The sequence below is a fragment of the Crocodylus porosus genome, unplaced genomic scaffold (assembly GCF_001723895.1).
Source record: "Crocodylus porosus isolate Cpor-Errol unplaced genomic scaffold, CroPor_comp1, whole genome shotgun sequence".
NCBI lineage: Eukaryota > Metazoa > Chordata > Crocodylia > Crocodylidae > Crocodylus > Crocodylus porosus.
In genome coordinates, this window is record NW_017728917.1 from 3,963,047 (window position 1) to 3,978,381 (window position 15,335).

The 15,335-nt window shown below is 48.0% G+C and overlaps 1 protein-coding gene across 2 annotated transcripts in view; it reads right to left on the bottom strand.

Annotated features, from left to right (window-relative positions):
• ITPR1 (inositol 1,4,5-trisphosphate receptor type 1) overlaps positions 1 to 15,335 on the bottom strand; it is a 129,377-nt gene that overhangs the window by 5,718 nt on the left and 108,324 nt on the right. For both annotated transcript variants that reach the window (XM_019536601.1, XM_019536600.1), the window contains one exon: positions 4,596 to 4,757. In XM_019536601.1, the coding sequence (XP_019392146.1) occupies positions 4,596 to 4,757 (162 nt within the window). The remainder of the gene's footprint in view (positions 1 to 4,595; positions 4,758 to 15,335) is intronic.

The following is a 15,335-nucleotide window of genomic DNA, read 5'->3' on the forward strand; positions in this document are numbered from 1 at the left end:
GTGGGTGCTTGAACCACCTCCGCTGGCAGACTGTTCCAGACCTCGGGGGCTCGGACAGTAAAGAAGTTCTTCCTTGTGTCCAGCCTGAAACGGTCTTGCAGGAGTTTGTGACCGTTTGACCTCGTCATCCTAGTATCTAGGCCACTGACCTAAAAACCTTAACTCCTCCCTCCTAAGTAGTGCCATAATCACGACACTAGTCACAGCCCCTTCTTGCTTGCTCTCCTTGCCCCGTGATTACCCAGAACACTTGTCTGCTCCATGGCCCCGCTTCAACAGGGGGTGTGGAGGGGCCCTCCGCCCAGATTAGTCTGTAGATGGGTGGCCAGGCTAGAAAGCAGGAAGTGGAGGGTTTAATTTCTGTCAGTTGAAGAGGGCCAAAAATCCAGGTCTTGCACTTCCTGGGCGCATACTCCAATCACTAAGCCGTTGCACAACCAGATGGACACCAGCGCCACCTCTTCCTGTGAAGCGTACACTTCAGTAAGCAAGCCACTCCTCTGCTCTTACATAAGCAGCTGCAAGCTGTCTTTGAAAGAGAGGGAGCATCACTGTTTCCTGCACCTGAGCACTTTGCATTTCTTGCTGGGTAGCTCTTGGGGGTGCTCTGCGCAGCATGAAGGTTTTTTGGCTAGTCCAGCTCTTCCAAGCACCGTCTAACCCCGTGCTGTGGGTATAGCTCTAGAAGCCAGATGATACTTGAACGTCAAGCATTGCCATGTGCAACTTGCAGGAACCTTGCAGCATTATTTCTCAAGGGGTGCATCTACACGTGCAAAAAACACACCTGAATAAACTCCAGTGCATTTGTGCCGGAGTTTATTGCTCCTCGGCATACTGTTTGCACATGTGCCCAGGACTGCAGCACCTTGGGCTGGGGTGGCACAGCGCTGGCTGGCAGGGGGAATCAGGGGTCAGCCTACTAACCCAGGTCTGCTCCAACCTGGCTCAACGTGTTGCCGAGGGGCTGGCGGGGGTGTGAAGGTGCTTCAGTGCGGAGCTAGCCAGTAGGCAGCCCCCACAATGAAAGTACCCTCACACGCCAGCCAGCCCCCGTCACCATCTACACACGTTGTGGTGGAGTAAAAACCTCAACCGTAGGATAGTACTCGTGTCTGGCGCTACCACTGTGAAGACGGTGTAAACTAATTAATAGCAGCACAAGTGTAGATGGTGATAGTTTTACTGTGGAACTAAATTAAGGCAGCCGCAATAAACGTCTCATGTAAATGCACTCGAGGAGGATTTCCTAGGTACAGCTTAGTACTAGAGAAAGTCACCATGTCTAGTCTTCTACTGCAGGAAGCTTAACAGTTGAAAAGGCAATGACTTATCTTCACTGGCTACCTTACGCCTTGTGCAACGCCACTGTGCAAGGAGCAGCAATGAACTGTACTCAACATATAGACTTAAAACCCTGTACTGGCCAGGCCCCCCAGTTGAGGTCACTGCTCAGTGTTAAGTTTGACGCTACATACAGATTTTTAACAAGCTAGTGCACTTCTCCCTCTACAGTTTGGCACTTCACGTACAGTATACGAAAGAGCTGTGGTACTTGGGTTCATATCCCATATCTGGCATTAATACGGTCCAAAAATGTCTCCCAGGAGTCCCTTCTACTGATAAGAGTCGCATAGTTTTCTCCAAACACTTATTTAATCTCATGACAGCAGTATCCCCCGGCTATAGCCCACAGCAAACACGCACTGGCTGTCACGCTGCTTGGGAAATGCCATTTGTTCGGGTGGAAGTGCAGTACAACCTAAAATGGGAAGAGGCCTAGTCTACAAAAATACAAAGGATTCTTTTGAGGCCATTTACATGGGGAAAACGGGAGTAGAAAACTGGAGCAGAAGTGCTGAGGAGCCTTATTCAGGTCACCGTTGAAAAGCCAATGCACCGAATGCAGTACTCAGCAGAAGAGGCAAGTTAGCAGATACCCCGTTAGGCTGAGTCGCACGCTGGGCCTTTCTTCACATGAGTTGTACAGGTGACGTAGCCATAAATATCTCGGTTAGGAAGTAAGCACGACAGTGGTCACTAAAAGGTCACGTGGGAGTTTGTGGGTAGGTTTCGCTCCTTTTTTTTCAATCAGCTGCATACTAAAATGTTCAATAAACCAAGCCCCACCAAGACACTACAAATACAAATACACACTGGGCAAATAGTCCACAAAGGTTCATCCTCCACACCACTTGCAGTTCACATCATTGTTAAACATCCCATTGTGCCATATACCAGGACACTCCACTGCAGGAAACAGTAATATTTCTAAAAAGAAATACAGCTTGAACTATTTAAAAAACAGCTGCAATCATTACGCACAGGCAGGAACTGGAACAAAGAAGTTAACACAAGCTCTCGGTGGCAGCTTTTTACTGCCAAAGCTGAGTGTTGCAGGCAAGATCTGCTGCAGAGAAGGTACTTTAAATGGAAGCTGCAGCGGATAAATGCATACGAGATGGTGCGATACAGGATGTTTCGTCTACACGGTAGGGCACGGTACATCTACCCTGCAGTTGCAAGCAGGACAGCAGCTTCTGCAGACGTATGCAAAGTAGCTTGTGCTTGTCTACCCCAAGCTGGTTCTCCTGCCAGAACATCCAATAGCAGACAGCAACCCCCCCAGGGAAACTACCCGACCGAGTACAAGCACATCTACACAGCTGACAGCTCCACACAGCAGCTGTGCTGGCAAGGTATGACGTGCACCCCAGGAAGGAAGCAGCCTCTGGAACCATAAGAGCTAGCAGAAGACGTGGGGGCATCTACATTAGACATCAGCTGACACATGGGGGGACAGGAGCCTTCTTTCACACTTGGGAGAAGTGGTGCTATTCCCAGTGCTGGTGGGGAAGAGGAGTGCTGCACCCACAGAAAAGCGTTAAGTGCAATCTCGCTCATAGACAAGCTGTGCTGGCAAAACTGCATAGTGCAGACCAGTCCAGGTAGCAGTGCAAACGGGAGCATGAAGCTCAGCATGATCTAGTTGCTTGGGTATCTATCCAGTTTCCCAGGTAGGTTTTGCGGTCTACCTTGAGCTCCAGGCTGCAGCACCTACTTGGCGGCTAGGGCTATACCCTCAGGGTAAAGACTCGACCCAGCCCATTTGGCTCACAATTCTGGCCTTGGCCTAAGTCAGTTAAGGCTAAACGTTTCTGTGGCAGGTGTACCACAAGGGTAGCCCTGCTTCCTCCTCAAGTGCCTTGCCAGTCCCTTTCCCTTGCCGATATACTGCTCTACACTCTTCTCCCTGCCCTTATCTGCTGCATGCCACACAAAGGAGTTGTGTGTGCCCATCCTCACACAGGTGCCACAGGTTAGCAAATTAAACTTCTGCTCCTTCAGTTTTCTACTTGTTATACAAGCTTGACTTTCAAAAGATGGTAAGCCAGAGCACACGCAGCTCTGCTAGCATTCCCAGTACCACTTACTCCTGTCTGCAAATCCTGGATTTAATAAAACCAAAAAACCCCCACTAAAACCCTAGCTCAGGGGTGGGCAAAATGGTGGATCTGCCCGGCGGCTGGAATCCACTTCCCAGCAGCTCCTGCTTGCATTGCTGCAGCCGGTTTCCATGGGGACACCAGGAACAGCAGGGCTGCGACAGTCCGGGGCCAGAGTTTCCATGGAAACTGGCCCCAGCCGTGCTGGCAAGGTGTGCAGCTGGGCAGGGAGCTGCTCTGGGGCTGGGGCTGGGACCTGGCGGTGGCGACAGCCTGCTGCCCGCACACCCCTGCCTGGGGCCCGCGGTCAATGGATCACGTCGTCTCGGCCCCGGCTCCAAACCATACCACACGACCCTGGCCCCAGAGCAGCTCCCGTGCCCTGCCAGCACTGTTGGGGCCAGTCTCCATGAAAACCCTTAGCCCATGCTGTTGCCACTCAGCTGCTCCTGGGCTCTCCATGGAAACCAGCTGCAGCCATGTGGGCAGGGGCTGCTGGGACATGGAGTCCACTGCAGGCCCGACCTGGCCTGTGGGCCAGACTCTGCCTGCCCCTGCCCTAGATGGTTTTTGGGATCAGCGGGGAATGGAAGGACTTCTACACATTGTTTGTAAACCAGAGACTGGCAACCCCTGGTATGTGTGCCAGAGCGTGGCACCCAAAGACACGTTTCCTGGCACCCACAGCCAGCTACCAGAAGCTGCCCAGAGCCCGGGCCAGCTGCAGCCGGGAGGCCGTGGACAGCTGCAGGGGCCCCGCGGGGGCGGGGGTGCACACGCGGCTTGCAGCGTTTGGCGGGGAAGGGGCTGGGGCAGCACACCCCAGCCCCTCCCCCACCGGCCACCTGGAGGCATACGTGCAGCCACCACCAGCAGTGAGGATCAGGCCCCTTGCGGCCCCCCCCAGCCCCCATCTCGAGCACGCCCAGTTGAGGCGTGGGTGGAAGCTGGGGCGATTTTGGCACTCCAGCCAAAAATGCCGTCAACTCCTGCGCTGAACTATAAACATCCGAACCCCACCTGCCTTTGTCGCGCTCCGTCTTGCGGGAAGTGCTGGCTGGTTTGGGAAGGATCCAGCTCTCCACTGAACTGAGATTTTACTCGTCGTTAATCCTTCCTGGCAGCTGCGTGTGCCTGGAATTTCCTTACCTGGTCTTTCAGCTCAGACAGCTGGCCAGACAAGTTGGTAACCAACTTCATGGTAGATTCGAGCTTTTCCTGCAAGTTTCTCAGCTCGTTCTGCTCCCCTTCGGAATCGCTGCTCACGAGCGACATGGCACGCATCCTGGGGAACCAGTCAAGGTTTCTTTCCTGCAATTCAGACGGGAGGCAGTTAGTGCTGGGGAAGAAAAGGGAAAAAAAAAAAAAAAAGTCTGCACATGTGCGTCTGCGTGCCTGCCGCCCTTCAGCGCTATCCCAAGAGGTCTTCCGAGTCACGGGCCTTTTACACTTCAGTCTTCCAGGTTTCTTTCTTTTCTTTTCGACCTTGTTGCATAACTGCCTCCTCAGACAGTCTCATTGCTGCAGCAAGGTACTTGAGGTTTGTAAGGGCTGTATAAAAATAAGGCTTTGTATTCCAGCTCTCTCCTTCCCTGGTGCTACGCTCCCCCCCACCCTTAAAGACTGGGTATACGTCACCGTATTATATAACGCTGCATTGTAAAAGTAGCCAAAGAAAGACTAGAGAAGCATGAAGCAGGCCTAGGGATCAGCTGCCAGAATTCAGGAGTCTGCTGTCATCAAATTGCGCTGCCCGTCTCGACTCTTCCTTGAGCCACCCTGCCCGAGCCCCACCATAGTTATTTAATCCAAAAGCTGCTTTCACAACCAAATGAACAGAACTGAAAGCTACAGGGACATGTAGGGTACGTCAATGCAGCTTCCTCACGGTGGCCTGCTATTAAATCCCTTCCAAAAGCGCATGGTTGAGGTGAATGCGCCCCACGTGCTCTCAAGCCATTTGGAACCGAATTTGTGCTGGTCAAAAACGGTCGGCTGAAAGTTAGGATTTTGGCTACCTATACAAAATTTGACCAAACAGCTAGTGTTTGTTGTGGAGGATTCAGACTTTCTAGCCAAACCCCCCCGCTACTTTCCAACTAAAAATGAGAATTTTTTTTTTTTTTTTTTTTAAAATAGAAAGAGTTTGTTCTCTTTATGAAAAGTTGACCTTTTCCATGGAAAAGCCCACTTTCTGGTTAGCTGTTGTTTGACTCTAGCCTCTGATCTGAATTCTCCCAGGTCAAGGGGTTACGTAGATTAGCAGTTCTAGGTCAGGCTTATGAGTGATCCCAAAACTTTACAAGTAATTGCTTTCAGGACACCTCAAGTAGTACACAGCAATGATGTCACACGCAAAGCGGCAGTGTAAGAGAAAGCCACAAAAAGCACAAGGGAAGCGTGCTTCACATTGACACCTTCAAGTTGCACCGAACTGGTTTCCTACTTCATCTATTCTTACTTTCACACTGGGGACACATTTTTAAAACACAAGTTCCACCCAAGAGAGGAACAATGTAATAACAATGCCTCCACAGACTACAGCAGCTCATGCGAGGAGTCCCATGACTTGGTTCTCACACGAGCAGGAGACCGACCTGGCACTGCGAGGTCTCAGCCAGTTCCACCACGATCAAGACCCTAAACAAAACCAGGTGAACGCATTTTGTCCTACCAAATCCACTTTGCTCCAAACCAAAGTTCAGTCAGTGTGGCCTAGCGACACTGATTACAAGTCATCCTGTTCCCTCCCCGTCCTCCCGATGGGACTTTATGTCGGAAGCTTTTGCAACTGGTTTACAGAAAAATAATTTTAACCTTTCTCCATAGCAAAGGCGATTTTTTGTTGCTCTGCAGCTCCTTCTCCCCTATTTATGCTGCTCCCCAAACCTCAACCCTCTCATTCAACCCCCCTTCCCTCCGAGCAGCCTCTGGATTACTCTTAATCAGAGAGCTGATCCAGCTGGGGTGGGTGTGCACATCCCGCAAAGATTTACACTGAATGATACCCTTCCACAGGTCAGATCTCATGCCAGGCACCATCTTCCTAGGGCGGTTATCTTAGAGCTGCCGGCGGTTCCTCAGGCAGTGAAAGGCATGAGTTAGGTCTCCCTTGTGAAGCGAGGCAGAAGCTGCCCTGCCAGAGGAGGTCAGCCTTCCCTTCTCCGCCCAAAGGGCGCTCTCCAGCCCATGCCAATGAAAAAAACAACAAAAACACCGGAGTGCCAAGGGATGGTGGGCTTCAGAAAAATGCTCATGTTGATGCACTGATCACAATCCCAGCTAGGATTTAAACCAGGAGTCATCAGCAATAATACTCCTTCCCCTCCAGTGGTAACAACATCCTAGCTTGGGGAGGAGAGAGCAGGCCTCACTTGTACTCTGAAGCCCAGCACGTCGGCCACGAAATGCTTCTCCTCCCAACGCAAACTGAAATGGCCACAGGCATCTTCCTCCCCACACTGCCTTATACCATGGACAGGTTTCCCTCTCTAGGTAGCCTAGGTTCTCCGCCGGCATAAGGCCCCAAGGTCTTGCAAAGCGGGGAAGGAATTCCCAGCTAGTGGAAGGAGGCAGGTAAGGACAGGCTTTTAATACAAATGCTGACCAGGCTCCATGTCCAGGCACCCACAAATTTTCCCTCTTTCCTTCCACGTCGTCTCCAAATGACTCTGTAAATCTCTAGGCAACTGTTTCCTGAAAGAGCTGACTACCCAAAAGGAGAAAGGGGGGGGGGGGCAGGAAAGACTACAAACAGTAATTTGTCCTTATCTGTTAAATTTTGTTAACAGATGCTACAAACATAGTAAACTTTTCTAATCTTTCTGTGCAATGTTAGCGTTAGTGATAGCTGCAAGTGCTACAGGGTTGTAATTTGATCACTAGACAGGAAAGCTGGGCTGTATGACCACAAATGGGTGGAGAAACTTAACTGAAAGTGTTGCTAACTTCTGATTTTAGCAGAAGGTTCATAATATTTTAGTGTTGTTGTTTCTTTTAAAGCTCCAGCTCCTGGAATCAGGTGAGCTGCTGAGAATCTTTCTTCTCTTTTAAGTAGTATGTGTCTAGCCCTAGAGGTTGCAGAGTTAAAAATAATAATAAAAAAATAAAAATCAAAAACTTATGACCTATATGAGCTCTGAAGGCTTAAAAAAGCCCAAGATTTATTTTGTAAAAATCTCATGCGTTTCAAGGGCATGACTCATGTTTTAAAGCCAGCAGTTGGCAACACTTCTATCATGACGTAATCTGCATGCTGAAAATTATTCTGAGAATGACTGCAGAGGGTTAACAGGACATGTAGGAACTCGGTTTAGACAATATCCTTACCAGAGCAGCATATGTTGGCAGTCAGTTTTATACAGCTTAACCACTTCACTGCTGCTTAATTACACACAGCTTGTATATCTGGCCCAAGGTCAGGAGTTACCTGGTAGCATCCAGTTGCTACTGAATTGGAATCAAAAGGTGCAGACACAAGTGCAGCACCCTGCTGTAACTCACAGTGCTTCGCACGAAGTGCCGTGAGTTACAGAGATCCCCTGCAGGGGTTGGGGGGAATCGAGCTGCACTTTAGAGCATCTGTGAGTGTGCAGCTGCTCACCACTAGCCTGGCCTTCCCTTCTCCCAGCCCTGGCACTCTTTTCAGAATGGGAGGAAGGGGAAGAGCCTCGGAGGGGTGGGGGTGGGGGTGGGGCTTCAATCCACTTTCCCGACCCTCCAGTGCCCCCAGACCAATCTTCCTGTCCTCCCTTCCCCCCCTCCCATTCTGAGGACACTACCAGGACCAGGGTTCAGAGCATCATGGGACTGGGCCCTTTTCAAGCACCCTGCAGCCATGAACTTCTGTAAGGACGTGCCCTTCTGCAACGTCATGTCTGTAGAGTGCTTTCAGTGGCTGATCGTGTGACAGTGCCCCAAAGGTCCATTCAAACAAACGGTCTGGCTGATAGCATCGAGCAACGAAAGGCCGAAGGGACAAACCATAGTAACATGTTGTGATGCTGGTAAAACTGGCCCCTTCATTTCCCCAAAAAGCTCTTAACTCCATATAATTGTCACGATCCCTTTGTAAGGCAGCTAGATCAGGAATAATGGTTGATATTTATGCATAGCCTCTCTGATGACTCTTGGAGAAAGAAAAAAAACAAAACAACCCAACAAATTCCCTTTTGAACCTCCCCTTGCCCCCAAAGAAAAAAACCCCCAAAACAACTCTGAGAAACAGTTGTAGTGGGTTCTGCCTGTATCTAGAATATGCCCAAATACCCCTTATTTAAAAAAAAAAAAAAAAAAAAGTGGACAATGAAGATGACAAATGAAACCAAAAAGGGGTATGGAAAAGGTTTTTTGCTGGAAAGCTTGGCCTGTGGAGGACTGCAGTTTTTGTTATACCGTATGCACCAGAGCCTCTACCTTGTGCATCTCCCAGCAGTATCCAGTTTTCAGAGAGAAATTCTATTCAAGGTTGAATAAAAGATTTATATCTTGTTCCAGTTTCTGGTGAACTTTAACAGAGCACCCCCAGTGTCTATGGAGAGACAGAACCTCACATCCTCTATTCAAAAGACTCAGAAGCTTTTTAAAATGCACTAAATGAGCCATAAATTTCAAGCTTTGTTCCCGATTTGATTCCCTGCCTGCACACCTTCCTCCCCGCCCCCTGCCACACTCCTGGCATCTCGCATACCAATGCCGTTATGTACTGTCTGCTGTGGTACTCCCACAAGGCGAAGCATCACGATCTGGCTGTGCAGTCAGCTCCCTCTTCCCGTCACAGTAGCAGCTTCCTCTGTTTATAACAGATGAACCGACTAAAGCCACTGCTGGAAGCTGGCTAACCACAAGTGCTGGGTTTCGGGTTAGCTCTTTTCTAGGTAAAGTTGGAAAAGTCCCTGCCAAACAAATATCATTAAATCTCAGACATGGGGGCGATGCTGACCAGTCTCTTAAAATGTCCATGATTGGAAACTTGAAGAAAAGGAAGCTGTGCTGCATGATGTAGATGCAATTCGTTCTCAGAACTGCTCGCTTCCACTGAAGAGTTTGTTCCAAGAAAGGTTTCCGAGGCAACCTCAAAAGAGAAAATGTGCTAGAAAAGCATATCCTTTTGATAACCTTAAGATCCATTATAGCTCCGTTCCTCAAAAAAACTGAGGGCTTTTAAAAATTATTTTTTAAAAATCTTATTAAAAAAATTAAATAAAGGAGCAGGAATAAGCCTAGGTTCCAGCCTCAGCTTCTCCACTGGTGCCCCACAGGGCCTTGCAGAGGTCACTGCAGGATTTCCGTTTAGATGCATGGTAACTGGTAGAACATTGACTATCACTGAATAGCATAGGTTTAATTCACTTCTTGTCCAAAATCCTGCACTTTCAGAGCCCTTCACTTGCGGACTATCAAGCAGGTTTATTTACTATCCTACGGGCAAAAGCAGAACACGTTTTTCTAGAGCATGCAAATTTCAAATACACATCCATATCCTCACAGAGCTAAAAAATATATTTGTGAAATGCTTTGAAAACCAGAACAGCAGTACACATGGGCTTGCTTTGTTTTTAGGAAGCAAAGTGAGATCATGGGGTGCTTCTTTTCGCTATTATCTCAAAAAAAACCAAACCAAAAACCCAACCAAACCTCAAACCCCCTGAAACCCGGCTTTTCCAAGGGGCTGCATGCCACTGCCTTTACTCAGCATCTGTATTTCTTTGCACTTTCATATAGATGGACGCTGACGGTTGTAGCCATGCCACATTGTGCCCCTTACTTCCTCCCACTGGCCCAGCCTTTGCAGATCACTTTGCATGGATGTTAAGGTTCGCTAACTGCAAACTTGCAGCAGCCACGAAAGTCAGGTGACCACAGAGAACGGCATCTGCAGACAACAGGTCTCGCATGCTGAGCAAGACCGCACGGACGTGTAAAATAATCATCATTACCCCTGTATCCTAGAAACAGTCCAAAGTCTGCCAACTACACACTGCTACAAACTGCTGCTGTTGTTGGGCAAGGTAATTTCATTGCAGTTTTGTGTGAGCATGATGAACAGCTGCTCTGGGATTTCCTGAAGGAGATTTCCTTGTTCCTTCAGAAATTAGGTTGATGAAAAAGGGTGGTGCTGTAGTTGTAGCTGTTTGGTTCTAGACATAAGAAAACTGGGACACTGTACACCATCACTTGAGCTAGCCAGAACAATTAATTGGCCAAAGACGTAACAACCAGCTGCCCTTACGATGATCTTACCAGTTACCATCAAATGTGCTAACAGTAAGAGACCCACCTATTTCTTGTGCAATATATCTGGAAAGAGAGCACGAAATCAGCTGACCTCTGACATCAGGTCAAGTGCTCAACGGAACCGTTTTTTGGGAACATCAACTGTTTTTTGAAACGCGGGAAATGGGGAACCTACGATTCCGTATTCAGACTAGTCACAGGAGCCCGGCCAACAGTAAGCCACATCCTCAGTGCATATGCATCACTGGCACAGGGTCTAGCTCAATGCCTCAACACACCACCTTGTACTGGGCCACTGAACTCGCACGTGGGGCAATAAAGGTGATGCAGTTATAAAACTTTCCCAAGTCTTGGGTAGTTTATTGCTCTTACCCCAGTTCTCCCAAAGGTTTCTAGGTGGATGTACTACCTGCCCACACTTGTTTGCTCATGCATTCATTACCACTCCCCTGTACCCCCCACCCCCAATTGGCTGCATTTCAGTGGCAGAGGACATAACTCTTGTGCAAAGCAGACAAGTACTCTGCAAAGTGCTTGGAGTCCCGTTAGCATTAAACATCAGCGTTTATATTAAACTGCATAGAGGCATTTGTTTCTGTCCTTCCCCTCCTCCCCACCCCCTGCCCCTCTTCTCCTGGCAAAGAATGGGTACTGACTTGGCCAATATAAAAGCCTTTGATTTATTGTCAGGCTCCTCTCTCATCTCAAGTGCTTCTAAATGGCGCATTCCTGCAGTACCACTGACTGCTGAGAGTCAGACTCGGCCCTTCTAGCCAAAACGTGCAACTGAAGGGCAAGAGAGAGGAGCGGGATGAAAAAGGTGGCACACACTCCATGCTAGTGGAAGGGGAGAGGGACACTGGACTAAAAATGAAGCTCACACTGGTGCGCATGTTGTACAAACTAAGCAATCAATGAAGAGATGATCATAAAGCTTCCCCCTGACTGCAGTTGCTGTGGGCACATTATATATTTAAATCACTCTGGGCTGCAAGGAAGCCTCCAATTACCAACCTCGCTGCATCCTTGTGCTCTCGGAGGCAGAGGAGCTGCTGCAAAGCTTACCTCAATTGCATCCTGCACCTAAAATGATCTACGTGCAACAGCCGGAAACCCCACAGTCAGCTGAACACTGGCAAGGCGAGCCGACTTGCCATTCCATCTGGAGGATGCCGAGGGCAGACTGCTGCACATACAGGCAGGCTGTACTAGTCGGGACTAGTGGGCAAGACTAGGCTTACCAAGTGTTTCCAAACTCTGAAGCTAAGGGTGGGCCCACTAGTTGAGCTAACTAGATCCAAAGCTCAAGACCCATGCCTCTGACAATGTCCAGCTGCCCCGGCCTTCTGCCAAAGGTACTTAGCTCAGTCTCTGTTATTATTTATTATTTAATCCTGTAATTACATTATCTAACTCTAAAGTATCAAGGCACACCTTGCATGCAAAATGCCACCAAATGAAGCTGTCGTATGCTGCCGTTCAGAGCCGAGCATTAAACTCTACTAGTATAAACAACTACGCAAAAGGAGGCCTGGGAGGTCTTCAGCTACAAGCAAGCACCGATGCGTGCATAGTTTGTATAGGCAGCTATCACAAGCATAGATGCAAATGGACAACTAGGTCATTTTTCTGTATGGTTGTATACGATTTTTTTTCCAGGAAAATTTTCTGTACAATCATTTCAATGGGATGGTCTACTTGCAACATTCCTGGCCAAAAAGTGATGCACAATCTATTTTTAAAGGTTAATACTTTTAAAGGTTAATATTAGGTTTTCAGCATCGTTATTTCAGTTACGCAGACTGGTCCCACACCAAAGCTGGACTTGGGGACTCAAGCTGCCTAGCCAGTCCAACGTGTGGCTCACCACCCCATTACTCCAGCTGGACGGCGACGTCACTTCACCGTCTTACAGGCTTCACCAGAGTTGCATCCATTTGAGCACGAAGCAACAGCGCTGACATTTTATAACCTCCAGCTCACGGCACGTCCCTTCTCAGGTGGCTCTTGATATCGAAGTTCAACTTGGGCTTTCAAAAGAACTTCTAAAGGACTCTGATAACAGAAAACCTTTCCTAACTAGGAGGACTAAGCAGATAAAGCTAACGACCGCACTGCCTATCAATGAACTCTGCTCAGGAAATGGTCTTAAAATATAGACCTTCCTTCCCAGTCACAGAATGGAGGTCAGCTGCCAGAAGAAACTGCACTTGCAATGCCCTGTTCTGCACAGGTACAGGTGCACTGTCTTAGGAGAGAGAAATGCATGACAGCAATTTCTCACTTGGGCAGAATGAGAAGATTTTAGCTTTACTGTCATGCCAATTATTTTATTTTATTTTTTTTTAGCATCCTCCCTCAGCTTCCATGAATGACTTATACTGAATAGCAGTACAGTCCCATTGGTAGGGCATTCGATGAGAAGTAAGATCTGGGCAATATTCTTCCCTGTGCTGGTCACTTGCTGCATGTCCTGGGACAAGGCTGTTCACCTCCGTCTCATCTGTTAAATAAGCACACCTCTGTTCAGCACGGAGACCTATCAATGTGGCACGTACTACTGAACACAGGTTTGGGGGGCAACATTTCCAAATGAGGCCTTTGTTTTTATGGTGCTTGTGTGAAGAAATCTCACATACACACCCAGTTCTAACCTACACTGATCACCTATTGCCATAAATATACACACACACATATACACACACTCATTTGCAAAAAGATTATGTATCCAAACAATTCCAGTGCCGCCCACTGAAAGTGTGCACACAAAGTAGTCCGCGTATACAGTTTGCTGCCGCCATTTGCGCAGAATGAAAGTTTGATTCCCCAAAGCGAGGCATCCTTGTTATAAATGCCTACGACGAGCAGTTTGTAACAGACACGGACTGACGTTCAGAAGATAGGTGCATTAATGAGCCGGCTACAGTAATTGGCGGCGAATGCAGTGACCTCCAGAACAAACTCTCAGGATGAAGAGGATTGGTAGATAAAGTATTTAAATGAACTGAACTGCAGGGAGTTGCACCAAGTTCATATTAGTCATTTGGGTGTGGATGTCAATGTCTGGCCAACGTGATAAGTGGATCCCCCTACCTCCTACACACGCAGTGTTATTCAGACATCACCTGATCTGCCCTGGCAACTACAGTGAAGAACAGCGAGTGAACCACTCTGCCTTTGTTCCTGGGAAACCCAAGATGCACTGGACTGCCAGCTTCGTAGCACAATCTGGATATTTCCCAGATAAACACTGCTGGAACGACACTGATCCAACTTAAAAAGTCTTGCCATCTTAAATGAACATCTGCAGTGATTCAGCCAGATGCACAGAAGTTAAAGCCCTGCTAATGACCAATAACAGCTAAAAATTAAAGCGCCACTGGAAGCACTGCTAGCCATTTTCTGCGCGATTGGATACATATACCCTTACAGCAATCCAAGGAGGCATTCACAAGGTGATCTGCTGTGCACCATGCTTCCCTCTCTCTGTGCAGAATCTGAGTCCATAAAATGAGCTTTTATTTAGGCAACTTGTTTCTCACCTTGAGAGCTCAAGAAAGAACCTTAGGGCACCAGACAATCCATTTAGAGAGATGGTGGGGGGGTGGGCAGAGGAAGGGAAAATTATTTCCGTGTCCGACAGAACAAGTTGCTTCATTTTTCCAGCTTGTCCTTCTCTAGAATACCTATCAGAGGATCTCAGAATACTTAAATTTCAGAGGAAGTTTGCACTAGCATGGGAGCAAGTTATGATACTTAATCCTGACTTCTGGCAACAAGGCCATCTCCAGAGGTACCATGCAACAGCTGTCTACCTCACAGCAAACAAATTAATAGTAAGCTTCATAGCCACTTTTACTTTAAAAAGTAATCAAGACAGTAAGATCTTGGGAGTTTCAACAGGCCCATGGGGGAAAAAAAAAAATAATTAAGATCAGTCTCAAGTCAAACCAATGCTGCCATGGACCAGGCACACCAATTTGTTAAATCCGTGCATTTAATGATAGTTAGCATAATGCTTTTAATATGCATTGTGCAGGGCTCTTGGACTCTAGATCGGTTCAAGCTATGCCTTGGCTTTTCGCATCTAGCTGCTAACTTCCTTTTGTGTATTACGCAGTAGTTTAATTGGCCTTTACACACGAGGCAATTGGTATAAGGTTTTCAACGCATTTGTTCTCATGATTAGGATTTCCCCCCCCCCCACCGACTCAAAATTTCTGTGGGCTACAAGGTACATTATGTAACCAAAATTTAGCTGCAACTCTGAAGCTGGCAGCTCTGAAGGCAGAAACGTAGCCATCAAATTCCAAAAACAGCAGCTTCACAACTGCATTTGCAATGTTTTACGGTGTTGAAGAAATGCATAACAGCATGCTCCATTACAGCAACAGCACCTAAACACTTGACGAGAAAGAAAAATCGAAAAGCACAAGAGCTATGTGAGGCCACCTGCTTGGGAATCAGGGCAAGAGGAAAACATTGAGGCAGATCCTGCAGCCCATATGGGAGCATCCAGACAAGCATGGATGTGGCACTGCAGACCCACCTGTGCAGTACGGGGCAGATGTTCTCCACATTGCTACCTTGCACAAAAAAAGCCATGCCAAAAAAAGTGGGGTGGCGCACATGGCGGCAGCGTGCGCCACCCAA